This window comes from Thunnus maccoyii, chromosome 24 (genome assembly GCF_910596095.1).
Source record: "Thunnus maccoyii chromosome 24, fThuMac1.1, whole genome shotgun sequence".
In the NCBI taxonomy this organism is placed as follows: domain Eukaryota; kingdom Metazoa; phylum Chordata; class Actinopteri; order Scombriformes; family Scombridae; genus Thunnus; species Thunnus maccoyii.
Window position 1 is genome coordinate 12,474,869 of NC_056556.1, and position 24,573 is coordinate 12,499,441.

Sequence of the window (24,573 nt, forward strand, 5' to 3'; positions counted from 1 at the left end):
ATTTTGTGATTTTGTGTGTTACTTTTAGTATTTCTTTTTTTTCCTGTTTGTGGATGTGTAACATTTAGTCTTTCTGTTGATAAGTGTGTCATGTTCAGTGTTTGTATTTTGTGTCGTGTTGAATGTTTGGGGACTGCTTAGTGTACTTGTGAGTATATTTGTGTGTATTATTCAGTCTATATCTGAGTGTATAACTTATATACGTGTGTTTGTGTGTGTGTGTGTGTGTGTGTGTGTGTGTAAAGGGGCAGTATCACAGGTTTTGGACAGTCTAGAGGAGATCCATGCGTTGACGGACTGCAGTGAGAAAGACATGGACTTCCTTCACAGTGTCTTCCAGGATCAGCACCTCCACACTCTGTTAGATGTGAGTAAACCACAATATCAAGACTTCTTCCTCTGTAATACCAAAAATGTCCAGTAGGTGTCATGTCAAGTCCAGAATCTGCTATCTAGTAGTCCAATATGTACCGTCAACTTAATAGGCTTAGTATTGCTCTGGTTTTACCTTTGATTGGAGGTAAAATTGTCTCATGTTGTTCCTCTTGCATTATCATTGTGGCCTAATTATTATGTTTGTTACTGTTTGCTTTTTCAGCTTTATGACAAAATCAACACCAGGTCGTCCCCTCAGATCAGAAATCCTCCTAGTGATGGAGTGCAGAGAGCCAAAGAGGTGATGAAATCACTGCTAACATTCACATGGACGGACACACATTTACAAAAATCTGATGTTCAACAATCTTAAAATGTTAATTTTCTAGTTCTAATCAATTATTGAGTTTAACAGGCTAAGTCCTAATCAATGACTGATGCCTATTGAAAAAGCTTTGTGGGCAAAGCAAGTAAATAACAAACAGGCATTGACCAAAATGAGATACAGTGAGATATTTATTCTTGTCAGTGTTATTTATGAATATTCTTGAGATTCTCACCTCCCTCTTCCTGCCTTTTCTCCTCAACAGGTACTGGAAACCATCTCTTGTTACCCAGAGAACATGGAGGCCAAGGAGCTCAGGAGGATCCTCACACAGCCGCACTTCATGGTCAGATATTACAAAACCACAAACACACAAGGCAACATGCACAGTCTTTCCCCAGATTGTTTATTGGTCTGTACATGTAGAGCATGCTTACTGGTGTGTGAGATTACAGCCTACTGTGTCAGAAGTAGGGTTCTTTTGACAATCCACATAACTCCTTTGGCCACAAAGCTGCTTAGCACCTGAGCTTTGCAAGCTCTCGGGCAGTAATAGCAATTGCAGAGGAAAAAGGGAGACAGAAGCATTATAGCAGTGGAAAGAGACGAAGGGCTTCAGCCTGTTGTAGTGTGGACACAGTAATATTTGTGGTAACCATGTTCGTCCGATGACTGTAATGGCTGAAACAGACCTGAGACTAGAAGAACAATCAGGGAGGATATTGTTGGCAGACTTGGAAAGTGAAAACTGAGGCAGAATAAATCTGTGGTGGATTTCATGTTAGGGTGTAACATTCTCTGTACAGTCTGTTATTGCCTCACCTGAAGGAGTGCAGCTTGTTTTGTGGCTGCAGTTTTCATCTCAGTAAGTGTTTCTGGATACAACAATGTAATGGCTAATACGTTGATTAGTTAAGTGTGAATTGTTTTTTTTACTGTCAGTAGTTTTGTAGATGTGTTCTTTTGAATAACGGTGACCTAGAAAACAGTTAAATTTAGTTTAAAACTGGTTTATTCAGCTCAGTTACAAGAGGGGAAAGATGTTTCCCTCTGCTGATTCAGTCTGTGACACTTACTGGAGCTGTCACGCCTTAGGTTTGGTTCAATCCAATTAGCCTGTCTTGCTCTCTGACCTGACCGGCTGGCTTTTTTCTTCCTGCCAGAGGCATTTAACGGCGTTGCAAGCAGAATGGCTGTGAAGGGCTTTAGCATGGCAGTACATAGGAAGAAACATGTCACACTTCAATTTTTTTTCCTATATCGTGTACAATTTCATTTGTGAGGCAGTGATGCGAGTACATGTTTTGTTCCTGTTAGTTATTTCTACACCGGCTATGATCATTAGCAGCTCATTACTTAGTATGCAGTCATTTTGTGTTTATACAAAGTCAAACACTTGTTAGAATCCCTTGTTGATGCCTTTGTAAACATTTGTTATTCTTCTCAGCCACAGTAATGTTCTCCATCAGTCAAAAGCCTTTAATGCCAGCTGTTTAAAGTCTCAATTACTGTCATCATCAGTGAACACGTTGTTGCTTCAATGAGCAGATGTGAGCATTTGGCAAAGGCAGCTAGTAGATGTGGTAGTAAAAACAGTGTGTCAGTGACATGATCAGTGGCCAAAGAGGATTAGTAAAAGCCACACTCCATCCAAAGCCAGCCACACACACACACACACACACACACACACACACACACACACACACACACACACACACACACACACACACACCTCGCTCCTGACTAGGATTTGGTATGTATTTGTTTTATCTACTAGTTATTCATTCAGAAGTATTTTCCCCTCCAGTTTTTATGACCAATTTGGGATTAATGGCCATACAGTTTGATTCCCACTCAGTTCACCTGTAGAAAAAAGAACAGATTTAGGATATTTTGCAGTTTGATTCAAGAGTCTTAACATTCATGACTGTTTGTGTACATCCAGGCTCTGCTGCAGACCCACGATGTGGTGGCCCACGAGGTCTACAGCGACGAGGCGCTGAGGGTGACCCCCCCACCCACTTCACCATACCTGAACGGAGACTCCCCAGACAGCACCAACGGAGACATGGACCTGGAGAATGTCACCAGGGTTCGCCTGGTCCAGTTTCAGAAGAACACTGACGAGCCCATGGTGTGTTGACAGAAAACACACACACTGTCAGATTCTGGATGAATTTACATGCTTACTCTCTCTTTTCATCTAACCAATATTTATACCTGAACCCAACCTGGATGTTTTTTTGGAGGACTTTGTGATTAATGTGTTATTAACTTTCCTCAGCCACTATCAGTTTCCCCTCTGACCCTCTGTCTGTCTCCTCTAGGGCATTACTCTGAAAATGAACGAGCTCAACCACTGTATTGTGGCCCGAATCATGCATGGTGGAATGATTCATCGACAAGGTACACATCCATATAAGAATACTATTATGCAAGATTGCACCGCTCATGCATATTTAATAGGAACACTCAGCCATTAATTTTGTCAATCTGACAAGAAAATATGATTAACCACAGAGTTTATAAAGTAGGTGTGCAATAATTGTTGGATCAGAATAATTCTTATACTCTCTTTGGACTTACCTCTGGTAATTGAAATAACAATGAAATGTAACTCTTCCTTACATTAGTTGGGCTCCCCCTGGAATCATCTCAATAACCCCTGGGGTTTCCTGGGCTCGGCTTCGTGAAGGGCTGATGTTTCAACACCCAAGAGCCTCATTTGTAGCTTTTATTAATTCATTATTTCTCTGCTTCAGGGACTCTGCATGTAGGAGATGAGATCAGAGAGATTAATGGCATCAGCGTTGCCAATCAGACAGTAGAACAGCTCCAAAAGATGCTGGTAAGTCACACAGATGAGACTTCCTTTACTCTTTACATTTGGACTGTGCCTTTAGCATGAATTTCTTTATACAAGAATGTAACATGTTTGATTTGTGCTTGTATCAAAAGATGTTGCTATGTGGACTATTTACATTATTACTTAATAATATTATTTTCATATAGTGAGACATCTCTCTATGTCTGAGATGTCAAAGTCATGGTAGAAAACAGAATTAAGAGGGATAAAATCCCAGCAGTGGTACTGAGCAGGGCTACAACAAACAATTATTTTCATTATCGATTAATCTATCGATTATTTTCTTGATTAATTGATTAGTCATTTGAGTAACATTTTTTGATATTCAGTTTACTCTCATATAAGACTAACGAAACCAGAAATTATTCACATTAAAGAAGTGAATCAACTAATAGTTGCAGCTCTAGTACTGAGCCAACAAGGCTTTGGCCTTATCAGTTTTGTTATTATCTTGGTATAATGATACTCATATGTAAAACGCATTTTTGCCTTGTCCCCACAGAGGGAGATGAGGGGTAGCATCACTTTCAAAATTGTACCCTGTTACCGGTCCCAGTCCATGTCTTGTGAGGTAAGGAGCCACAAACACACACTTGTGCTACATTTTGCTGACTCTGCAGGGGGAGGAAATATTAATTTTGCATTTTTTATTGCAGAAAGAGTCACCAGATTTGTCCCGACAGTCGCCTGCAAATGGTCATGCCAGTGTCACCAGCTCCATCCTGGTATGTTTCTGTTTCTCCTTTTCACTGTCACACACACACACACACACACACACACACACACACACACACACACACACACACACTTTAACAGATATAGCAGTAGGCTAGTAAAAGAGAAATGGTGCAAGAAATACACATAAAGTATAGTGTTTTTCTAAATTACTGTCTTGTTCAATATGTTTTTTTTTTATTATTATCAGTAGTATTGCATAGTCAAGTGTACACATTTGCAAATTCAGGAATGAACTTTAAACAAAGAATACATATATGTGCATTATTCTTCCTCTAATTTGGTAATGATCATATACTACAGTCTCCACATCCCACATGTAATTGATGATGATTAAATTACTGTCATTATAACACATTACTCATTACACAGATAAAAGTTAGTGATTAATGGGCTAATCTGGTGTGTCAGAGGTTAAGTTTCACACCATCATAACAACATCTTGGTTTTAAAGCTGGACCAATGTCATGTAGTTTCCCCGCAACTAGTAACCATAAAAATTTTTTGTCATCTCATCTAGGACCTGCCAGCAACGATTCAGCCTAAAGGCCGTCAGGTGAGATTTTCTCCTCCTTTACACCATGACTGCAGGCCTCCAATTCAGTCGTCTTCTCCTCCCTTTGCTTCACAAACGTCCACTGATTTGACAAACTAACATTCACCCCAACAAGTCCAAATCTGCATGTATGTGCTGATGTGTATGTATTTAATAGCACTCATGTTCTTCCATTCCCATTACATCTATTTTGTTTACATTAAGTGCTACTCTCCAGAGTCAGCCCTTAGCTGTAGTCTGCTTTGGCCTCCCTTGAACACAGGAAAGGACTCCTACACAGCTGTAAAAAGTAGTAGTTAGTTTTCTGGGTTGTTAGTTTAGGAGGCTGGGAACATTTTAGTCTAATACAACATATTTCCTCATTACAATATATTGAAAAGACACAACGTCTATAATAAGTATAGTAACAATATTTTACGATTGAAATGTTTAGGAACTAGTTTGTCCCGGTCACAGTGTGTCCCTCAACTTGTTCCATTAGTTGATTTTAGCCATTTGTCTGCTGCATGATGTGTTCATCATGCTCCAAGCTCACACATAATGTGCATACACACACACACACATATACTGTACAATGCAGTAAAAACTATGTAATATGTTAGATTCAGCATACAAATATGGGTCCCTCATCACACCTCCTTTCTTTATGCCCCACAACATTTTCTACTGCATGATATATGTGTAAGTGTGTGTGTGTGATGCTCTCAACCCCATAGATCTCCAGACCTGCTATCAAGGACAAATTGTCCATCAAGGTAAGATGTCTTAAGTGGACCCTTGTAGAAGTAGATCCCAATTCCTCCCACCCCCATCGCAAAGATCATAGTGGTGTCTAGATCCCATGCTAGCTGTCAAGGCTTAGTCTTCATATCTGGTTCGTCACTGGACATAAAAGCCAACAAAAAATTGGATGTTTGCACAAAAGCTGTTGATAAAATGGACTCCCCCGCAGGCAGAGAAGTGGTTAAACGCTTTGTTCGATCATTTTCGTCTCGTTCATTTATCTAAATGTCTGTGTCCTTTCCTGCTTCGGCTGATATGCTCTTGATTTTTCCTGTGCTGTCTTTTTGTCTCTTAATGACGAGCGTCATTAGGGTTTTAGCAGCCAGTCTGCTTTCATACGGGCAGCTTGACCAATCATATTCTCTCTCCCATATATTCTCCTATGATCGCAACGCTATTTTTTGCCACTGTGTCAGCAGCTACCAACATTTTTTTGTCTGACTGTTCTTCCCTACAGATTTATGTACGTGCTCAGTTTGAGTATGACCCAGCGAAAGACGACCTCATCCCATGTAAGGAGGCAGGCATTCGCTTCAGGGTGGGTGACATCATTCAGATCATCTCCAAGGACGACCACAATTGGTGGCAGGGAAAGCTGGAGAATACCAAGAACGGCACAGCAGGCCTCATTCCCTCACCTGAGCTACAGGAGTGGTGAGTAGAGCGCCCGATAAAGAACAAAAATGTGATGTGTTCTGTATTTCAGAGTAGCGATGTCAAGGATTAATTGATTATCAATTAGTTGTAGTTAATAATTAATTTAAAAAATATATATATATTAACTGTAACTGTCAGAAAATGTTATATAGATTTGCTTTAGCACCTAGTTGCGCTAGTGGGTGGAGCCTTTTGCTGTTTCATGAGATAGTGAGTTTGCTGACCACTGTAAGGGCCACACAAATCGTTCTGCTCAGTCCTGTTGATTAACACAGCAGCATAAAGTTGTGAAAATTCCACCACGTTGTTGTCTGGCGACTGTTTGGTTTAGCTAGCTATCTGACATATAGCTATACTGTCCTCTTCAACAGAAGGAGTGAGCAGCTGCAGTGCTAATGTTCAGGACACTGATTACACATGCTTCCAACAAATCAAAACTACAGTGTTGATCCTGTATAAGTGATCTAGTCAGATCTATTTTCTGTCCTCTAATGCACCTGGAAGTTGTGCAGCTGTTTGCTGGTTAATATTTTGGATTTTATCTGGCCTCACAGAAGCTCTGCAGTTTTAAATATATTCATTATTTTGTGTTACTGAATGTGTAATTCAAGTAACATGATGTTTATTAGATCTGTTCTTTGAATTCCTAATGTACTCTGATTTTGCATGGAACATAGGTCACATGGTTTTATTATGGAAAAACTTATTTCATAAATTATAAATGAATTGATTGATAATGCAGCTGACTATCGATTTTTTTTTTTTTTTTTTTAAATGCTTATGATTTGCATCCCTATTTCAGTGTTTTTACACTCAGTTGTTTATTAGATGCACCTTGCTGAAACTAATACAGCGGCCCTGCAATAAATCCTACCTGTACGAAGGTTAAAATGTTCAGTTTTTGTTGAAACTATTTTAGAGGTCAAGCATTTGTATTATGTAGGTGTTCATTGTCTGGCAACCAAAGATGCAAATTTTAACCAATATCCTTAGTCGATCAATCATTAACAATTTATTAAGTACAGTAGACATTTTCCATAATAATGCCTTTTTTACACACTGACGTGACCTATGTAAAGAACATATTTAACACCAAATTACTTGAATTATATTTTCTGCCACTGCTAAAATGTATTAATACTGCAAACAGTGTTGTGTTGATTGTGTTGGAAGCATGTGTAATTACAGTCTTTGACACTCAGCTCCCAGCAGCTAGTAGCTGCTTCTGTTGAAGATGCTAGTTCAGCATGAGCCTCAGATAGCCACCAGACAACTCGGTGGAATTATTCTCAACTTTGTTGCAGTGTTTATCAACACAACAGCAACAGTGAGCAGAGCAAAGCGGTCAGCTAACGTTACACTTTTTATCTCATAAAACGGTAAGATGCACCACCTAGTGGCACAAAAGGGTACTACAACAAAGCTAGAATACATTTTCTGACAGGCTGCACATCCTTTATCTTCTGCATTATTAGTTAATATATTTTTTAATCAATTATCGTCCTTACTGGCAACTAGGCTACTTTGGAAGTGTGAATTATGACCAATTATTCGGGCTACTATTAAAAAAAACAAGTCAGAGATTTTCAGAATGAAGTCATAATATTATAAGCTGTAATTTATTAGAAAAAAGACACTAAATTATGATATGCTTAATGTAATACTTCCTATGACGTCTGTAGGATTTAGCTGGCTACTCTTTACAACACCTCATATTGTTGGTCAAAAAAGCAGTGTAAAGCTGGACACTCCTGCCAGGATTTGAACCTGGTTCCTCTATCAGATGTGACAGATGTGTTACCCATACACCACAGGAGTTCAGGAATAGCTACACTACAATGCTCAGCCAAGTCCTGCATGTAATTAGTGCTACACACTTTCAAAACATGTGTCCCAGCCAAAAACCAGTCAAAACAGATGCAAGCATAGATACTGTCTCACTAACACACCCATGAAATAATTTGCCCTTGTGTGTATGGAAAGCCAAACTTATATCTTGAATTACAGACAAGTCTATTTTTTCTTTTCAGGCGTGTGGCGTGTATAGCGATGGAGAAGACCAAACAGGAACAACAGGCCAGTTGTACCTGGTTTGGCAAGAAGAAGAAACAGTATAAAGACAAGTACCTGGCCAAGCACAATGCAGGTAATCCCTCACACACACATCCATTACCTAAGTGTATGTATACACATAGTTATTAACAGCAGATGCTAATCCACTCCAGATATTTAATTTGATAGCTGATGTAGTAGCTCACTAACATAAAACAGTGTCACCAAAATAGAAGTGCTCCATCTGGCTGTGCAGTTGACCCTACTTAATCAGCAAATTACTCTTGAGAGTTGCACTGTCACTTAAGGTCACACTTTGATCCCTGACAAAAATGTTAAAGCTGTAATTGAATGTAGACAAGCTTATTTGCTAATGATTCTGTAGTATTGTGTACAATATAGAAAGCTGATGTCTTGATTGAAGTGGTAAGGTTTAAATAATCACACGTCCTTTGGAACACCCAATATATGTAAACTTCTGCACGTCTGTTGCGTTTTCCCTCTGACAGACCTCTCCTACTGCTGTCTCAATTTTGCGTTCAGTAACTAACAGTGTTCTAACAGCTTTTGGTGTTAACAATTTGTTTATAGTGTTGTTTTTGGTTCACTTTGTCTTCTTTTATGGTGTCTTTTTATTAACCCTTCCGCTCCCACCCTCTGTCCATATTTCATGCTGTCTCTTACCCAATGACATGGCTGCATGTAAGTAACTCCAGACAGCTGGCGTACAGCTTCTGTGTTTTTCTTCCTCCTCTCTCTGCTTTTATACCTTGTCCTCCTCCTAATGTCTCCTGTCTCCTTGACTTTTGAATGAATTGCTTTGTTAGGGTTGCTGCAAGCTGCTGTTATTTTCAATGTAATTCATATTGGTGAGATGCTAGTCAGCTTAGCATTGTTCAGCTTGGTTGTGTTTTTCTGTCTGACCAAGGTTAGTGCAAATAAGCAAGTTTTAATGCTTTCTCAAGGCGTTTGACCTTCATCAGGTCTGCTCGGTGCTCATTTGGAACAGCAGTTGTTGTACATTATGGCATCATTTGAATAATTCAGCCCTTAATATTAAAAACCCATCTGATTTAGGATCACAGGCTTGATTTAAGCCACAGGAGAACACATTGGATTTAATGTTAATCTCGTTAGCATTGCATTGCTTGTGTCCCCTCTGATTGTCTATTTATTTATTTATTGAGATGTGCTTTTGTTCACACTACTGTGAAGTATGTATAGTAACCACTCTAGTCTTATCCAACAAGTAATTTTATTTATATTCAAGCTCATACAATGTAAACAATTTACATTTCCATCTAACCCCTGAACTTTACAACTAATGCTGTGCTAACCAAATGCTTCTCCTCTGCTCTACAGTGTTTGATCAACTAGATCTGGTGACGTATGAGGAAGTGGTCAAACTTCCATCGTTCAAGAGGAAAACACTCGTTTTGCTTGGTGAGTAAAGATGGTTAAAAGGGAATGTGGGGGGGGGGTCTGCCTACCATCACCTTGAAAGCGCACTAGTTCACATGTTTTATCTCATTGGTTTAATATGTGCACAATCAAAAATAAATGTTTATTACAGGGGGTTACTTGCTGGAATTATTTCTTGGCCAGACACAGTGACTTGTTGGAGTCTTATCATTGTGAGGTTGCCAAGCAACCAGTGATTGGACTCCAGGAAGTCACTGCTCCTAGCCAAGAAATAGTTCCAGCAACTAACCTCCCGTAAAATTACACATTTGTTTGTGCACAAATTAAACTAACGAGATAAAACATGTTAATTAGTGAGCTTTGGAGGTGGTAGTAGGTAGGCAGGGTTTTTTTATGACCTTCGGACTGCTTCATATTTAACACAGATATTTAAGTCAAGGCTCAGTTATTAGATTTTTCTGGAGTGACGATGACATGACTGGTTTTGGTCTGATGTTCAGATAGTGCATGTTTCTGTGTTAGTTCAGTCTCCTTGTCCAGGGTTCTTGCTGTTTTACAGATGTGGTATCATAGGCCTAAAATGCTTCAGGTGGTCCCTGTTGATTTAGCAGTGTTGGTTCTTGTTTTAAAAGGATAGGTTCACAGTTTTTCAGGCCTGTCCTAAAACAACAGTCAGGTGTCCAAACGAACATTGACATATTTTTCTAGCCGTAATCATTCCTCCTGTTCATACTGGCCATTAAGAGATCCCCTCATAATACACTTACAATTTACAGACGGGTGACAAATTAAAGGAAAAACTGGTACAGGTCTGAATGCTTGGGTCCACTTGTCCCCTTAGAGGGAAGGGTCACTGCTAATCAATACAAAGTTGTTATGAGTCATCACCTTTATCCTGTGATGAAACATTTCTATCCTGATGGGAGTGATCTCTTCCAGGATGACAACACCCCCATCCATAGGGCACGAGGGGTCACTGAATGGTTTGATGAGTATGAAAATGATGTGAATCATATGCTATGGCCTTCGCAGTCACCAAATTGAACACCTATGGGAGATTTTGGACTGACGTGTTAGACAGCGTTCTCCACCACCATCCTCAAAACACCAAATGAGGGAATATCCTTCGGAAGAATGGTGTTCATCCTTCCAGAAGAGTTCCAGAGACTTGTAGAATCAGTGCCAAGGCCGAGGAACACCATTCTTCAAAAAGATATTCCCTTATTTGGTGTTTTTTGGTGGTGGAGAGCACTGTCGAACACGTCAGTCCAAAATCTCCCATAGGTGTTCAATTTGGTTGAGATCTGGTGACTGCGAAGGCCATAGCATATGATTCACATCATTTTCATACTCATCAAACCATTCAGTGACCCCTCGTGCCCTATGGATGGGGGTGTTGTCATCCTGGAAGAGATCACTCCCATCAGGATAGAAATGTTTCAGCACAGGATAAAGGTGATGACTCAGAACAACTTTGTATTGATTTGCAGCAACCCTTCTCTCAAAGGGGACAAGTGGACCCAAAGCATATCAAGATATTAATGCCCAAACATGGCTTCCCAGACAAGATGTTTTTGAGGCTATAAAATTAAATAATCAAGGGCTGAAAAAATATGAAAACATAAAATTTGAATAGAAATACTTAACAGGCCTTGGTCTTGCAGACCCATTCATGATACAGACAAGTCTGAACAAAATGTCTTGACTGATTGGAAATGGAATGACCCATTGGTGACTCATACTGGAGCAGTGCAGGTACATCCACATACCGGTAACAGATGTCAGGTAGGATAGAAGCACTATCACTATCTAACTTCTTACTCCAGAAACAACATTCGGACCCTTCCACACAGAGCAAACTATCTTGTCAGGGAGGAGGGGGATACAGAGAGGGAGGGGCAATCTCAGCCAAAGGGTACAAGAAGTGGAGAATAAGACTGGGATGGACACCACTTAATTGGCAGCAACCACCAGAAACATCACAGTGGGACTCCCTTACATGGCTGGGCTTTCAGAACATCTACTTAGAGTCTTAAAACAGCAAGGATTCAGTGCTTACAACAAACCAATCAATTCCTTAGAGCATGTTTGGATTATTTCATGTATATCTTTGACGCTCATATGCCATATGTATATCGAAAGAGTGACAGTTGGCCGTAATGTGATATTACCATAGAAGGACTGCTCTGCTAGAAATGGAGGACAAAATTCAGTTCTTGTTCAATGCATTCCAAGGTTGCCAAATCTAATATGAGTATTTTGCAGTCTGAGTTAGCCAAATCTGTCTTCACACTGGCAGTTATATGTAGGTTTATTGGCAGTGTTTTGTCAACAAAACTATATGCCACTGCCAGAACGTGTCCCTCTGCCTTGCAGTAGGAAGGGGTCTTCTTTGGACCATAACTTTGGAAATGCCTACCTCAGACTCCCAAAGCCTCATATTAGCTTCAGCTGAACATTGAAATACATTCATGCACAGGAACAAGAAATGTGGATTTTGTCCCCCCCATTTCTTTAAGAGTAGTCCCTCTATGTAGAAGAGAAATGGTTACAGCAATCCAGGTCTTTCAATGTACTTATGCCATGTGAGTATTGAAGGACAGGTCTGTAATTTTTCAAATCTGTCTTGAAACAACTGTCAGGAGTCCAAATGAACATTGAAACAGGTTTGCTTGCTATGATGATTTCTCCTGTTCATACATGCCATTAAGAGATCCCTTCCTTATGTACTTTCAGTGTAAGGGATGGGGGACAATCTGACATTAATAGGAGGCTCCAGCAGTCAAATCAAGTGGATATTTTCTAAAATTATAGTCTTTTTCCAGGGAAACAAATTTGTACTTATTTTTTATACTTGACAATTGTAACTTTGAAAATGATCCACTTGATTTGACTGCTGAAGCCTCATTAACTTCAGATTAGCTTTTTATGCATTAAAATACATTTTTGTACACAATGAGGACTGTGAATTTTGTCCCAAATCACTTCCATTGATGGCGCATTCGGAAGGGATCTTCTTATCATCAGTATGAACAAGAGGAATGATTATCGTGTGCAAAACCTCCTTCAATGTTCATATGGATACCTGACTATTGTTTTAACACAGACTTGAAAAATTCTGAACCTATCCTTTAAGATGGACTTGAAATAATCCAGACCTATCTTTTAAGATCTCTGCTAGTTCACCATAAAGACACAACCCCGAGGGAATAGTTGTGGATAAGACTGCATCATGAAACAGCAAGAACCATGAACAGGGAGGCAGAATTAACACCAGAAATATACAACATCAGCTATCTGAACACCACACCAAAACCAGACATAGCTTCGCATGCGGACAGCCAGAGAAACATCATAAGGGGCCATTCACATTCAACACCAAAAACCCTCCTTCAACAGAGACAGCAGTCACTGTCTTGCTCCATGTAGACCTCTACATATGTAAAACCACCTGTTATGTGACAACAGAGCAAACCATTTGCTTAAAGACTGATAGAATCATTTTATTCAACAATAACAGAAAGAGCATCTCTAGCAACTAAGTTACAGCTTGAAAGTTCATCTGTGTCTGTTACTGGATTGATCAACCTGTGTAATTGTCTCCTTTCATTCAGGTGCACATGGAGTTGGCAGGAGGCACATCAAGAACACACTCATTACCAAACATCCTGACCGCTTCGCCTACCCCATCCCTCGTAAGGAGACACACACTACTACCATAACAACTACACAAGTGTTAAAAAACTGTGTGATGAGGTTACATGTTTGCAGCTTCACTTATCATTAGACCACACAAGATGCATCAACTGACATCTCTAAACGCTCTAAACTGAAATTAAATTACATTTCTTGTCTACAACAGCATACATAATACAGTCTACATATAGGGAGACCTTTGATACAGCCAATTAAATCTTGCATAAAGCAGTCTGCTCTGTCGGAACATAGTCACACTGAGCCAGACAGCAGCCTGTTACACAAAAGCCACAGACTCTGAACAACAACCCACATTGGTTTTCTTGCTGAAGTCTCACCATCTAACTTACAACAATGTACACTAAACCTACCCTGCACCTTAGCTTGTTGAACGAGCCACCAAACAAACATTAACTAGGGAAAAGTGCACCGCAAGTTCGAAGGCTAGATACTCTTCAATATCACTGCTAGCAAAACTGTCTGCCCATTACTTGAAGCTACAGTGCAAGTTTTAGAGCTACGACAATTAGTCATTTAATTGAAAAGTCAATCAACAGAAAATTAATCTGCGACTATTTTGATAATCAAATAATTGTTTTTTTAAAAGCAAAAATACTGAATATTTGCTTCTCAGATGTGAGAATTGGATGCTTTTCTTTGTCATACACAATAAACTGAATATCTTTGGGTTTTGGACTGTTGGTCAGACATAAAAAGAGACATTTGAAGATGTCAGTTTAAGCTGCAGGAAATTATAATTTCCAATTTTCCATATTCACTGACATTTTACAGACAAAATGGTAAATCGAGAAAATACTTCTCAGATTGATCGTTATTGAAAATAACAGTTGAAGCCCCAGCGGGTTTGTTTACTTTGTCTCTCTTCTATACGGTGTAACAACAGCACTCTGGCAACCTGCCAGCTGCTGCCAATCAAACACAGACACAACCCTCCCGCTGAATAGAAAAGGGAGCATTTCTGATATTTGCCCAAATACCCCTTTCTTACTGTACTTTTAATAATACAAAGCTATTAATACATTTTTAAAAAACACGACAATTTTTATTTTTGCAAAGAGGGATGATTAATTGTGCTTTCAGTTGGACTTTTTAAGTGTCAATTGTAGATACAATCAGTGAGTCAGAGTTGTGTTGGAAACAACATGTTTCACATGCAACCCTTGCAATAACAAAGACAAACACACACACTCAGTATCATATCTTCACATCTTTCAACTATCATTTTCTGTTCATCTCTCTTTCTTGTGGTGTGACCGTTCATCTCTCTCTGCTCAGACACAACTCGGCCTCCTAAGAAGGACGAGGAGAATGGGAAGAACTACTACTTTGTGTCTCATGACCAGATGATGCAGGACATCAGCAACAATGACTACCTGGAGTATGGCAGCCATGAGGATGCCATGTATGGAACCAGGCTGGAGACTATCAGGCAGATCCATGCCCAGGGCATGATCTCCATTCTGGATGTTGAGCCACAGGTGACAAGGGCTTTGTGTGTCTAGGGCTCTTTTCAGACTTGCACTGTACTGCATCAACATAATATCTTAATGTTTAAAAAAGTACCCAACTACCTACTGCAATATAACAAGGTTGGACTTAGAAACGTTTCTTTAACACTTTCAACACAGCTGATGTCTAAATCCAATGCCATCACATTAATGGAAAAGCTACAGCAGCAAAAGGATAACATGCAGATATGTTCCACCGCATTAAGACAAGACTCTTCTTATATACAAGCAAATAACATGTATTTAATATTCATGAAATTCTGTGAACTAGACAATTTTAACATGTGGAGAAGACGTCACAACCTTATGTCATTCTACAACTATGGTTCATAGTCATTAATTAAACCATAAACATTCAACTGCAAATAAAGTTTCACAAATCAATTATGCCTTCACTGATATCATTACTGATCAACTCACTGCTGTTGAACACCAGTGCTGCCACAACAGTCCGAGGTAAAAATGGTACCAGGTGCTAAATCACTGCAGCATTATAGATACAGTGTAACAATCATGTCTGAGAAGCACATTATGAAACGTTTTGTTTATATCCAACTAATTACATGCTAAGTAGTATGTATGGGATTTTAAGGGCTCACAAAGAACTGCAGAACTAAAAAAAACAATCTCTCTCTCATCAGGCACTAAAGATCCTCAGGACAGCTGAGTTTGCTCCCTATGTTGTCTTCATCGCAGCTCCCACCATCACCCCAGGCATGACTGAGGTACTGTCACAAATACTTTCTTGCTTCCTTTCCCACTCTTGCTAGTTTTTTCAGATTTAGTTAAGTTGCTTGTACTCACTAACTCTCATTAGAAATTAAAACAAGCAGAGCACCCTGGTAGCCAAATGGTTACAGTGCACACACATCACAACGTCCCTGGTTCAACTCCGGCTTGCGACCTTTGTTGCATGTCACACCTCTCTCTTGCTCTCCCCCGTCTTTCCTGTCTGCTTCTCCGCTATCAGCTCTCCACTGAAGCCAAAAAATGCCTAAAAACGTATCTTTATAACCCAGTGTTAAAATCACCTTCACTTCTGTTTCTGTCACCCTTTTTGCTTGACTGAATGTTTCTCTCACTGCATGTACCCTCTTTGCTTTAAGCATGTTTGTATTTTCTTTGGCATGCCTATTTTCATTTGCACTCAAGGTTCCAAAGTGGTGCAGGAAACTGCCTGTAAGTACTGAGTAAATGGTTTGAGTTTAGCTTGTGTTTTGGATACTGTAGAAAGAAATGTCTGGCCTCTATGTTTGTGTGGTTGTAGTAGTTGTCTAGCTATGTCCACTCCTAGTCCTCTTGACTTCCTCTTATTCCTTTAATAATTCTCTTAATTGTGGCGCAACTTCATGCATGTTGTCTCCTCTGACCTGACCCTACCTCTCCATTCCATTTTTCCTCTCCTTCCTGCACGCTGAACAATTTTGCAAAAATATCCAATTGTGATTTTTCTGATCAATATTGAAATTGCAATTTAGATTTTAGTTATTTTCCATAAACATCAGGTCTGCATGGGTATTGTATATAGTATTAAACAAGATAAGTTCACTCCAAGCTTAATCACATACTGTTTATTGTACTATTTTTTGCTTTTGCATTAAAAGACTGAAATGACGCACTTGGCTTGTTGTTGAGATCCTGCCCAGATTCTTTTTTTTTTTTAAATTGAGAGAAGTCAACTTTTAAATAAAAGGTGGTGTAATTGCTTTCCTATAGACAGAAATTTAACCCTGTGGCTCACTTTTAGTAAGAGATTTCATTACAATTTCTATAATCACATTCCAAAATGGCATTATATTTATTGATAACAGTTACATATTTGTCCACTTATAGTAAAAGTGCAGCAAATTTTTAAACCTGACTGACAACTACTGTTAACAAACATACAGACTGACAAGCAGCTTCACAGGCCTGAAACACGAAGGTCTCCTCTCAAGTTGATAAGCTCAAAACAGCATTACAGTATGCTTCAAAGTTTAACTGGTTGAAAGTCAACTATTATTGATAATTATCCGCCAGCTATTGGTTATTTACACTCGACATCTGACAGCTACCAGCTCGCTAACTATTCACCACTACTCTACTCTGTTGTCTATTTGAACAAGATACAGTCCAAACTTTCTTGAAACATCAAAATGATACAGAGTGGTGCTTCTTTCTCAAAGAGACAATCTTTGGCTGATCATAATTACTTGGAGCTAAGAGCATATTGAGCAGACAACAGCTATGAATTCCCTTTGGTGTTTTAGCCAATTTATGAGATTAATTTCATCGTAGAATTTAAGCTATTGAATGTATCTGTAGTTATTTGAAAACTACTCTTTTCAGTCATGACTGCGATGTAAAAACTCTCAGCTGTACTTCTAAATATGAACGTAGAGAACTGGCCTGCAAATGGAGCGTTGAAGCACATCACACACAACAAACATACAATGTCTCTACTCCAATCACTGAGCTCCCCTCTCTTCTTCTCAAACACGCCCTCAGGATGACTCTCTTCAACGGCTCCAGAAGGAATCGGAGATGCTGCAGCAGACCTACGCTCACTACTTCGACCAGACCATCATCAACAATGAAATTGACGACACCCTCCGCCTGCTGGAGGAGGCTGTAGACCTGGTGTCCACCACTCCTCAGTGGGTCCCTGTCTCCTGGGTTTACTGACACACGATCAACAGCGTTTAGCTCATCACCCTGGACCATCCATCTCTGATCCAACACGGATGCTAAACTTTGGTCAAATCCCCTTGAATCATGTCTCTCTCATCAGAATCACACTTGTCTGTAGATAAACTGTTGCTGAAAAAGAGGGAAATGAAGAAACTAATGACTCTGACGCTTCATTACAGAGACTTCATCCTGCCCCTGCCCCCTTTTTCTCAACAGCCTCAAAGGCATATTGTTGTGTACATATATACATATATATATATAAATGATAAAAACTAAGTGAATATGGTTCTGTCCTTATATAGTTGAAGGGAGGGGAGGGGAGGGGCAGTGTGGTAGATATTTTGTACTTTTCTTTTGTAATTGATGGATGGGTGGTAATATTGGAAAGGCAATAGCGAGCATGACCATAAAGCAGTCTTATGTGAGTGTGTGTTGACCTTTTAAGGTACTTCTTGTGGTACTCTGTGTCCTCCTCTCCCCACGCCCTCTAATCTCCTCGGCCCCTGTGACAAACAAGCCGAACTTTGAAGCACATTAGAAGCTGCTATAGTGGCGACAAGTAACTCCCTCAGCTCCAAATGCAAGTTTGAGTGAAGCAAAAAGCACAGGAAACTTGGCAGTTTCTTTCTCCCCAACTCATCCCCAGCCCTTTATTTATTTCACTGGCCCTCTGTGCCTGTCAGTTTGTTGAAGGAGCACACTGCATCCCTCTACGCTGTCGTCCCCTGTGTTGCCGTAGCCTGTTGTACCCCTGCCTCCCTTCCCAGCCTCTGATGGTCTTTGTTTACATCTCAGTTTGCACAAAACTGACAATGAAGAAGACATGTACTGCATCTTGTCACTTCAGTTTTCATTTTGTCTTGCCTACTCTCTCTAGCTGTCTTTATCCCTCTCCTCCTTACATGAAATGCTAATCAGTGGTCAGTGGACCTGGAGTATCATTCTTAGGGCATGATCTGCTATGAAAAAGCACTGACATCCACCACTTAACATGGCTCCTGAACTGAAAGACAAAAAAAACCAACGGAAAGGAGAAAAATAAACTGCCTTATCAGAGCCTTGGGGAAGAAGTCTGTAACACCTATGCACACCCCTGGTCGCTCCCAGGCAGGCTGCCACGACAAGTACTTTCTTCTTTCCTCACACTAATAGTGAGCCATGCTTGTTAAAATGAAAGTGTTCATAGGAATGTCTGTGTGGGAGGGGAGGGTCTCATGTAGGTGGGATAAATCCAATCCTAGAGCCAACGTTTTGGAACTGTTAACTGTTGTCTTAAAAAATATTAGGAGTATTCTTGTTTTGAGGGAGAGAAAATAACTAAATTTTGTGTGTAAATGTTTCAATGGTGCGTACGTCATATGAGTGAATTACCAAGAGCCAGTGTATATTAACCCTTAAAAGAAGCTCAGTATGTGACATAACCTCTTGATGCTTTACCAGAAGTGGCACAACGCAGCCCCACCTACAGTACACACTGTAAGAAAGGCACATCAGTGGAGGAGTTGAAAAAATAGAGCTAAAAAAGTCAATACTCTACACTGTGTGGTGAGGTTGCCGTTGTGCCGCTTCATGTAAAGTGTTTTCATTTCAAGTCCTGTGTAAATTACTTCTGCAAATGACAAAAGCAGCTCTTCTGTATGAAATGTTGTTCTTTTTTGTTATTTCATTTTAAAAAATATATATTTCCTTTTACGTGTTTAAAGTAAACTGCCTTGTCTTCCTTTTGATTTGGGATGTGTGTGAGAGTGCGGGCACAGGTGTAATGTGTGTGTAACATTTTGTAGTATTTTACATACAGCTATAAGAAAACACTACATAAAACACTCCTTAAAAGACTGTTTGCAAAACAAAATTCCTGGATATCATCTCATAGCTCTTGTAAGAAGTGAAGATTTGTCTATTGGATTTCTCAATGATCCGTTTTTAATGAGAGACGCTTCCACAGACACGACTATGTAAAACAACTCTATATTCAATGTCATGCCCACAAGAAAAGTGTAATGAGGGTCTATATAAAAATCACATTCTTATAAATAATACAATATCGCATTGTTTGCTGTAGTCATAATTCCACTTTCTACAAAACAAAGCTGAGTTCAAACAGCTGCCAGGCCCCGGTTAAGTAACACAGAACACCTAATAAACCAATTTCTTTCTCTCTCTGTATTGATTTGAAGCACAATTTTCAAGGAGAGCCGAGTGTTGGGTCATTAAAAGAGGATTGCAAAGCCTCGCTGGAGTCTGTTCAGGGTTTACTGGTTGAATCCAAGGCCTGTGCTGCTTAGGTGCCCTTGAAATCAACAAATGTGCATTTGTACATGCCAAGTTAATTAAAAGTGGCATATTCAGTTTTGGGGGAGAAGGGCTTCAGTTGTTTGACCAACATGTTAAATTTTATTCTGCTGCTTTTTATGATTATTGCAGATATTAATAGTGAAAGCCAATAAGTACTAGAAATTGCCGTACAGGCATGTCAAACTAGTTTTGAACGTAATTTTGAGAGAATTTTAAGAGTTGTCACCTGGCAATTAAACATTGCACAGTTTAGTTTGTATCTCAAATTACAGTAGACAACATCTGTCAGACAGGCAACTGAATTACTAAAAGAAAACCTTATCCAGTGTGTTTGTACACATACTTAGTTGGTGAAAAGATAATGCAGCCTACAGTAATACAATGCTAGTGTTCACGATATCAAGAAATTGTATGTACTTGGAAAGGAAAAGCAACTTATGTCCGTATTAATTTCCACACATGATCAGTGTAAATCACAAGAATCTTAAAATGGTACAGAAAGATTAAAGGTCTCAAAGAAAGCTGAAAATGTTTACCAACCTTTAAAAAAAAAAAAAAAAATCCCATTTACAATAAAAACACTATCCTCTTTTTGCTACTGCTCACAGCTAGAGTTTGATTTTCATCTCAAAAGCTTAACAGATGATTTCACCTCAGTCAATCTTTTTACTGTCAAATTTACATTGCAATCAGAAAGTATTCAGTCCCCTTCACTTTTTCCCATTTTATGTTGCAGCCTTGTGCTAAAATTGTTTAAATTCATTTTTTCCCTCATCATTGTACACTCAATACCTCATAATGACAAAGCAAAAACAGGATTTTACAAATGTTTGCAAATTTATTAAAAAGGGAAAAACTGAAATATTACATTGACATAAGTATTCAGACCCTTCGCTTTGACACTTGAAATTTATCTCAGGTGCCTTCCATTTCTTGATCATCTATGAGATGTTTCTACACCTTGATTGGAGTCCACCCGTGGTAAATTCAATTGATTGGACATGAAAAGGCACACACCTGTCTATATAAAAGGTCTCAAAGATGACCAAAGATGACAATGCATATCAGAGGAAAAACCAAGCCATGACGTTGAAGAACTGATTGGAGGGCTCAGAGACAGGATTGTGTCGAGGCACAGATCTGTGGAGGGCTACAAAAAAAAATTCTGCTGCATTGAAGGTTCCCAATAATTCTTAAATGGAAGATGTTTGAAACAAACAGGACTCTTCCTGCCTTGGTGAGAGAGGTGACCAAGAAACCTGATGGTAACTCTGGCTGAGCTCCAGAGATCCTGCGTGGAGATGGGAGAAACTTCCAGAAGGACAACCATCAGTGCAACACTACACCGATCTGGGCTTCATAGCAGCGTGGCCAGACAAGAAGCCTCTCCTCAGTGAAAGAAACAGAAAAGCAAAGCAAAAAAGCACCTAAAGGACTCTCAGACTGTGAGAATCAAGATCCTCTGGTCTAACCTGGTGAAACCAAGATTGAACTGTTTGGCCTCAATTCAACATGTCATGTCTGGAGGAAACCAGGCAGCGCTCATCACCTGCCCAGTACCATCCCAACGGTGAGGCATGGTGGTGGCAGCATCATGCTGTGAGGTGGCAGGGACTGGAAGACTGGTCAGGGTGAGGGAAAGCTGAATAGAGCAAAGTACAGAGATATCCTTAATGACAATCTGGTCCAGAGCGCTCAGGACCTCAGACTGGGCTTGAGGTTCACCTTCCAACAGGATAATGACTCTGAAGCAGAAGCCAAGACAATGAAGGAGTGGCTCAGGGATGACTCTGTGAATATCCTTGAGTGACCCAGCCAGAGCCCAGACTTGAACCCAATTGAACATCTTTGGAGAGATCTGAAAATGGCTGTCCACCGACGACCCCCATCCAACCTGACAGAGCTTCAGAGGATCTGGAGAGAAGAATGACAGAAAATCCTCCAATCTAGGTGTTCAAAGCTTGTCACGTCATACCCAAGAAGACTCAAGGCTGTATTCGCTGCCAAAGGTGCTTCAATTTCTTGCCGTTTCTTATTCATGTTCCCGTCTGTGTGAATGAACAACAGACGCAAAGTTCATTGTGTGAGGAGGACAGCTGTTTGTTGCCAGCAGACATACACAGTCCACTATAAAACAACAAGCTAGCAGACTTCCCTCTCAAGGTAACTCCGCTCCTCGCTGGTCCCAAAAGTGGTCGAAACATTTCCCACGTCAGCCATGAATATTTGAACGCAAAGGCTCTGAATACTTAGGTCAATGTAATATTCCAGTTTTGCCCTATTAATAAATTTGCAAAAATTTCTAAAATCCTGTTTTTGCTTTGTCATTATAGGGTATTAAGTGAAGATTGATGAGGGAAAAAATGAATTTAAACGATTTTAGCATAAGGCTGCAACATAACAAAATGGGAAAAAGTGAAGGGATCTCAATACTTTGTGAATGCAGTGTGATGCACCTGTTCTTTTGCTCTGCACTGGTCTGGATGTTCAAGAGTCAAGTCAAAATAGAAGACACAAGGACTACAAATAAGTTTGTTTTTAAAATCACACTCTGGTTTCTCTAAAAGTACAACAGTAATGAATGCTTAAATTCACACCACGTTCAGAATAATGAATATCAAAGCAGCAGACTAAGGTTTGGTCATCAAGAACAAGTTGGGTACCTGCATGCTGTCTTCAGCTTCAATCTATTAAAGTAAAAGATAAGAAACTGCACAAATTGAGCTGTGCAGTGTGGGAAGTTTAAACAGTCTAGTTTAAATAGAGGGGTATGTCGTTAAGATAGATTTCCAGTTGAATCAATAAGTTAGACTTTTATTTCAGGAAATTCTGTTTCATAAAGGTGGTTTAAATAAATCTGAGTGAAGTTACAAGGGAAATTTATCCCTCCAGACTAATCTGGTCTGGGCCAGGTTCTTTAAATATCACTAATAAAATGAAAAGCCTTACACTTGATGATCCTTACCACAAAATGTGGCAGACAGCCAATCTGCAGGTATTTCAACATAATTTTCACCCTATGGATTCTACTACAGTGGGTTCACAAAGTATTCAAACCCCTTTTTGCACACTGTGTTGTAAATTTCATGTTAAATGGATGTAATTGCCATTTTTGCCCATCAATCTACAATCAATAAACCACAATGACAGAGTGAAAACATGTTTTTGGAAATGTTTGCACCTTTTTTAAACATCAAAAACTGAAGCCTTGTTTACAAAAATATCAACTTAAAATTAAACTGAAAACACAATAAAGTGTGCAAAAAACGAAGGGGTCTGAATTCTTTATGAATCCACTCTGTAGCTTGTACAAATCAAGTTACATAATCTAACTTCAGTTTGAAAAAAATGCTAATTACCTTATTGCATTGCTATAAAATAAATTACCTGGCCTATTTTATACATTAAGGTTGTTTAAAAGTATGTTGCACCTCATACATCTATATTTATGTTATTTTTTGGCTCTAATTATACATCGAAAGTTCCTGCAGGATGTGACATTAACAAATGTGAAGGGGTCAAAATAATATAAACACTTTTCAATATAATGCACTCCAGTATACCACCACCACCCACTATGACCTCAATAAAAAACTAAGGAGAATGAGTTCACTTCAACTACATCACCTTTATGACAATGTCAACAAAAACTGAAAATGTATATAAAAGTAGAATTACTGGCAGAGCTGTTGGACTGCATCTGATTGCACAGGTGTTCTAATAAAGTGATCGGTGAGTGTATATTCAATATGTGCTGCTCTGAGGCCACTGTTTTGTCTTCACACGTCTGTTTTCCTCACTGTGAACTGATGTGATCAGGGCTTGATGTCTCAGGCCTATGTTTCAAAGTCATGGAATAAACCAGACTTGACTTAATCTGCTCCAAACCAGCTTAATGAAACCAACTGATCCTGGTTCAGTTTGTTAGGTTAATTCAAAATAAGGTTTTCACAAGAAGTCCTACTTTTCTGAGCCACCTTGATGAAACACCCATCAGGACACCACAATCAGGGAGCCACAAAAAGGCTGGATCCCTACAAGCTGAACTGACCCACATCAGAGAGGGCGACAAGAATCAAAGATCAATAAAGTATCACAGTAAAGGGTCGGTCCACCAAAATGACAAAAACACTGCACTTTCTTGCTTTCAGCTAATATGGTTGGTTTTTTTTAATCTAAGCTTTTAGGACTTCCATCACTGAGATTTCTGCTCTCATCCAAATACAATAGAAGTGAATGGAATTTCATTTGTGGGGTTAAAATCCTGTTACTCTGGACAATCCACAGATCTCAACGTCAGCAGTTCTCACTGCAACTATATTCTCTATAAAAACTGTCTGCAGTGTGATGGGTGGATTATCCAGAGTAACACTGTTGATGGTGAACTATACCTTGTGCACCTTGAACTAGGTCAACTTTCATCTCAAGACTCTGAGGTAGGAATCTCAGAATCTCTGATTATTTACTTAGTGATTTTTGGATGTGTTTAACTTGTGATGTCTCAGGAAGGTGGGGAGCCGGATGGAAACAGTCGGGAGGACAACCAGATTGTTCGATAGGCAGGTGGAAACAGTCCAAAGGATGATCAGAAGGCTTGATAGGAGAGTGTAAA

The 24,573-nt window shown here is 39.5% G+C and overlaps 1 protein-coding gene across 2 annotated transcripts in view; it reads left to right on the top strand.

The window, feature by feature from the left end:
* The window catches only part of LOC121891899 (peripheral plasma membrane protein CASK-like), a 47,433-nt gene extending 27,602 nt beyond the window's left edge, over positions 1–19,831 (top strand). Inside the window, exons 11-27 of one of the 2 annotated variants that reach the window (XM_042404532.1) lie at positions 246–367; positions 599–676; positions 966–1,046; positions 2,646–2,834; positions 3,028–3,106; positions 3,463–3,548; positions 4,069–4,137; positions 4,223–4,291; positions 4,822–4,857; positions 5,574–5,612; positions 6,098–6,294; positions 8,328–8,443; positions 9,712–9,792; positions 13,386–13,466; positions 14,764–14,966; positions 15,638–15,721; positions 17,484–19,831. In XM_042404532.1, coding sequence (XP_042260466.1) covers positions 246–367; positions 599–676; positions 966–1,046; positions 2,646–2,834; positions 3,028–3,106; positions 3,463–3,548; positions 4,069–4,137; positions 4,223–4,291; positions 4,822–4,857; positions 5,574–5,612; positions 6,098–6,294; positions 8,328–8,443; positions 9,712–9,792; positions 13,386–13,466; positions 14,764–14,966; positions 15,638–15,721; positions 17,484–17,660 — 1,787 coding nt within the window. In that variant the 3' untranslated portion in view covers positions 17,661–19,831. The remainder of the gene's footprint in view (positions 1–245; positions 368–598; positions 677–965; positions 1,047–2,645; positions 2,835–3,027; positions 3,107–3,462; positions 3,549–4,068; positions 4,138–4,222; positions 4,292–4,821; positions 4,858–5,573; positions 5,613–6,097; positions 6,295–8,327; positions 8,444–9,711; positions 9,793–13,385; positions 13,467–14,763; positions 14,967–15,637; positions 15,722–17,483) is intronic. The other variant, XM_042404533.1, reaches the window with a different exon arrangement.
* Positions 19,832–24,573: the final 4,742 nt, after the last annotated feature.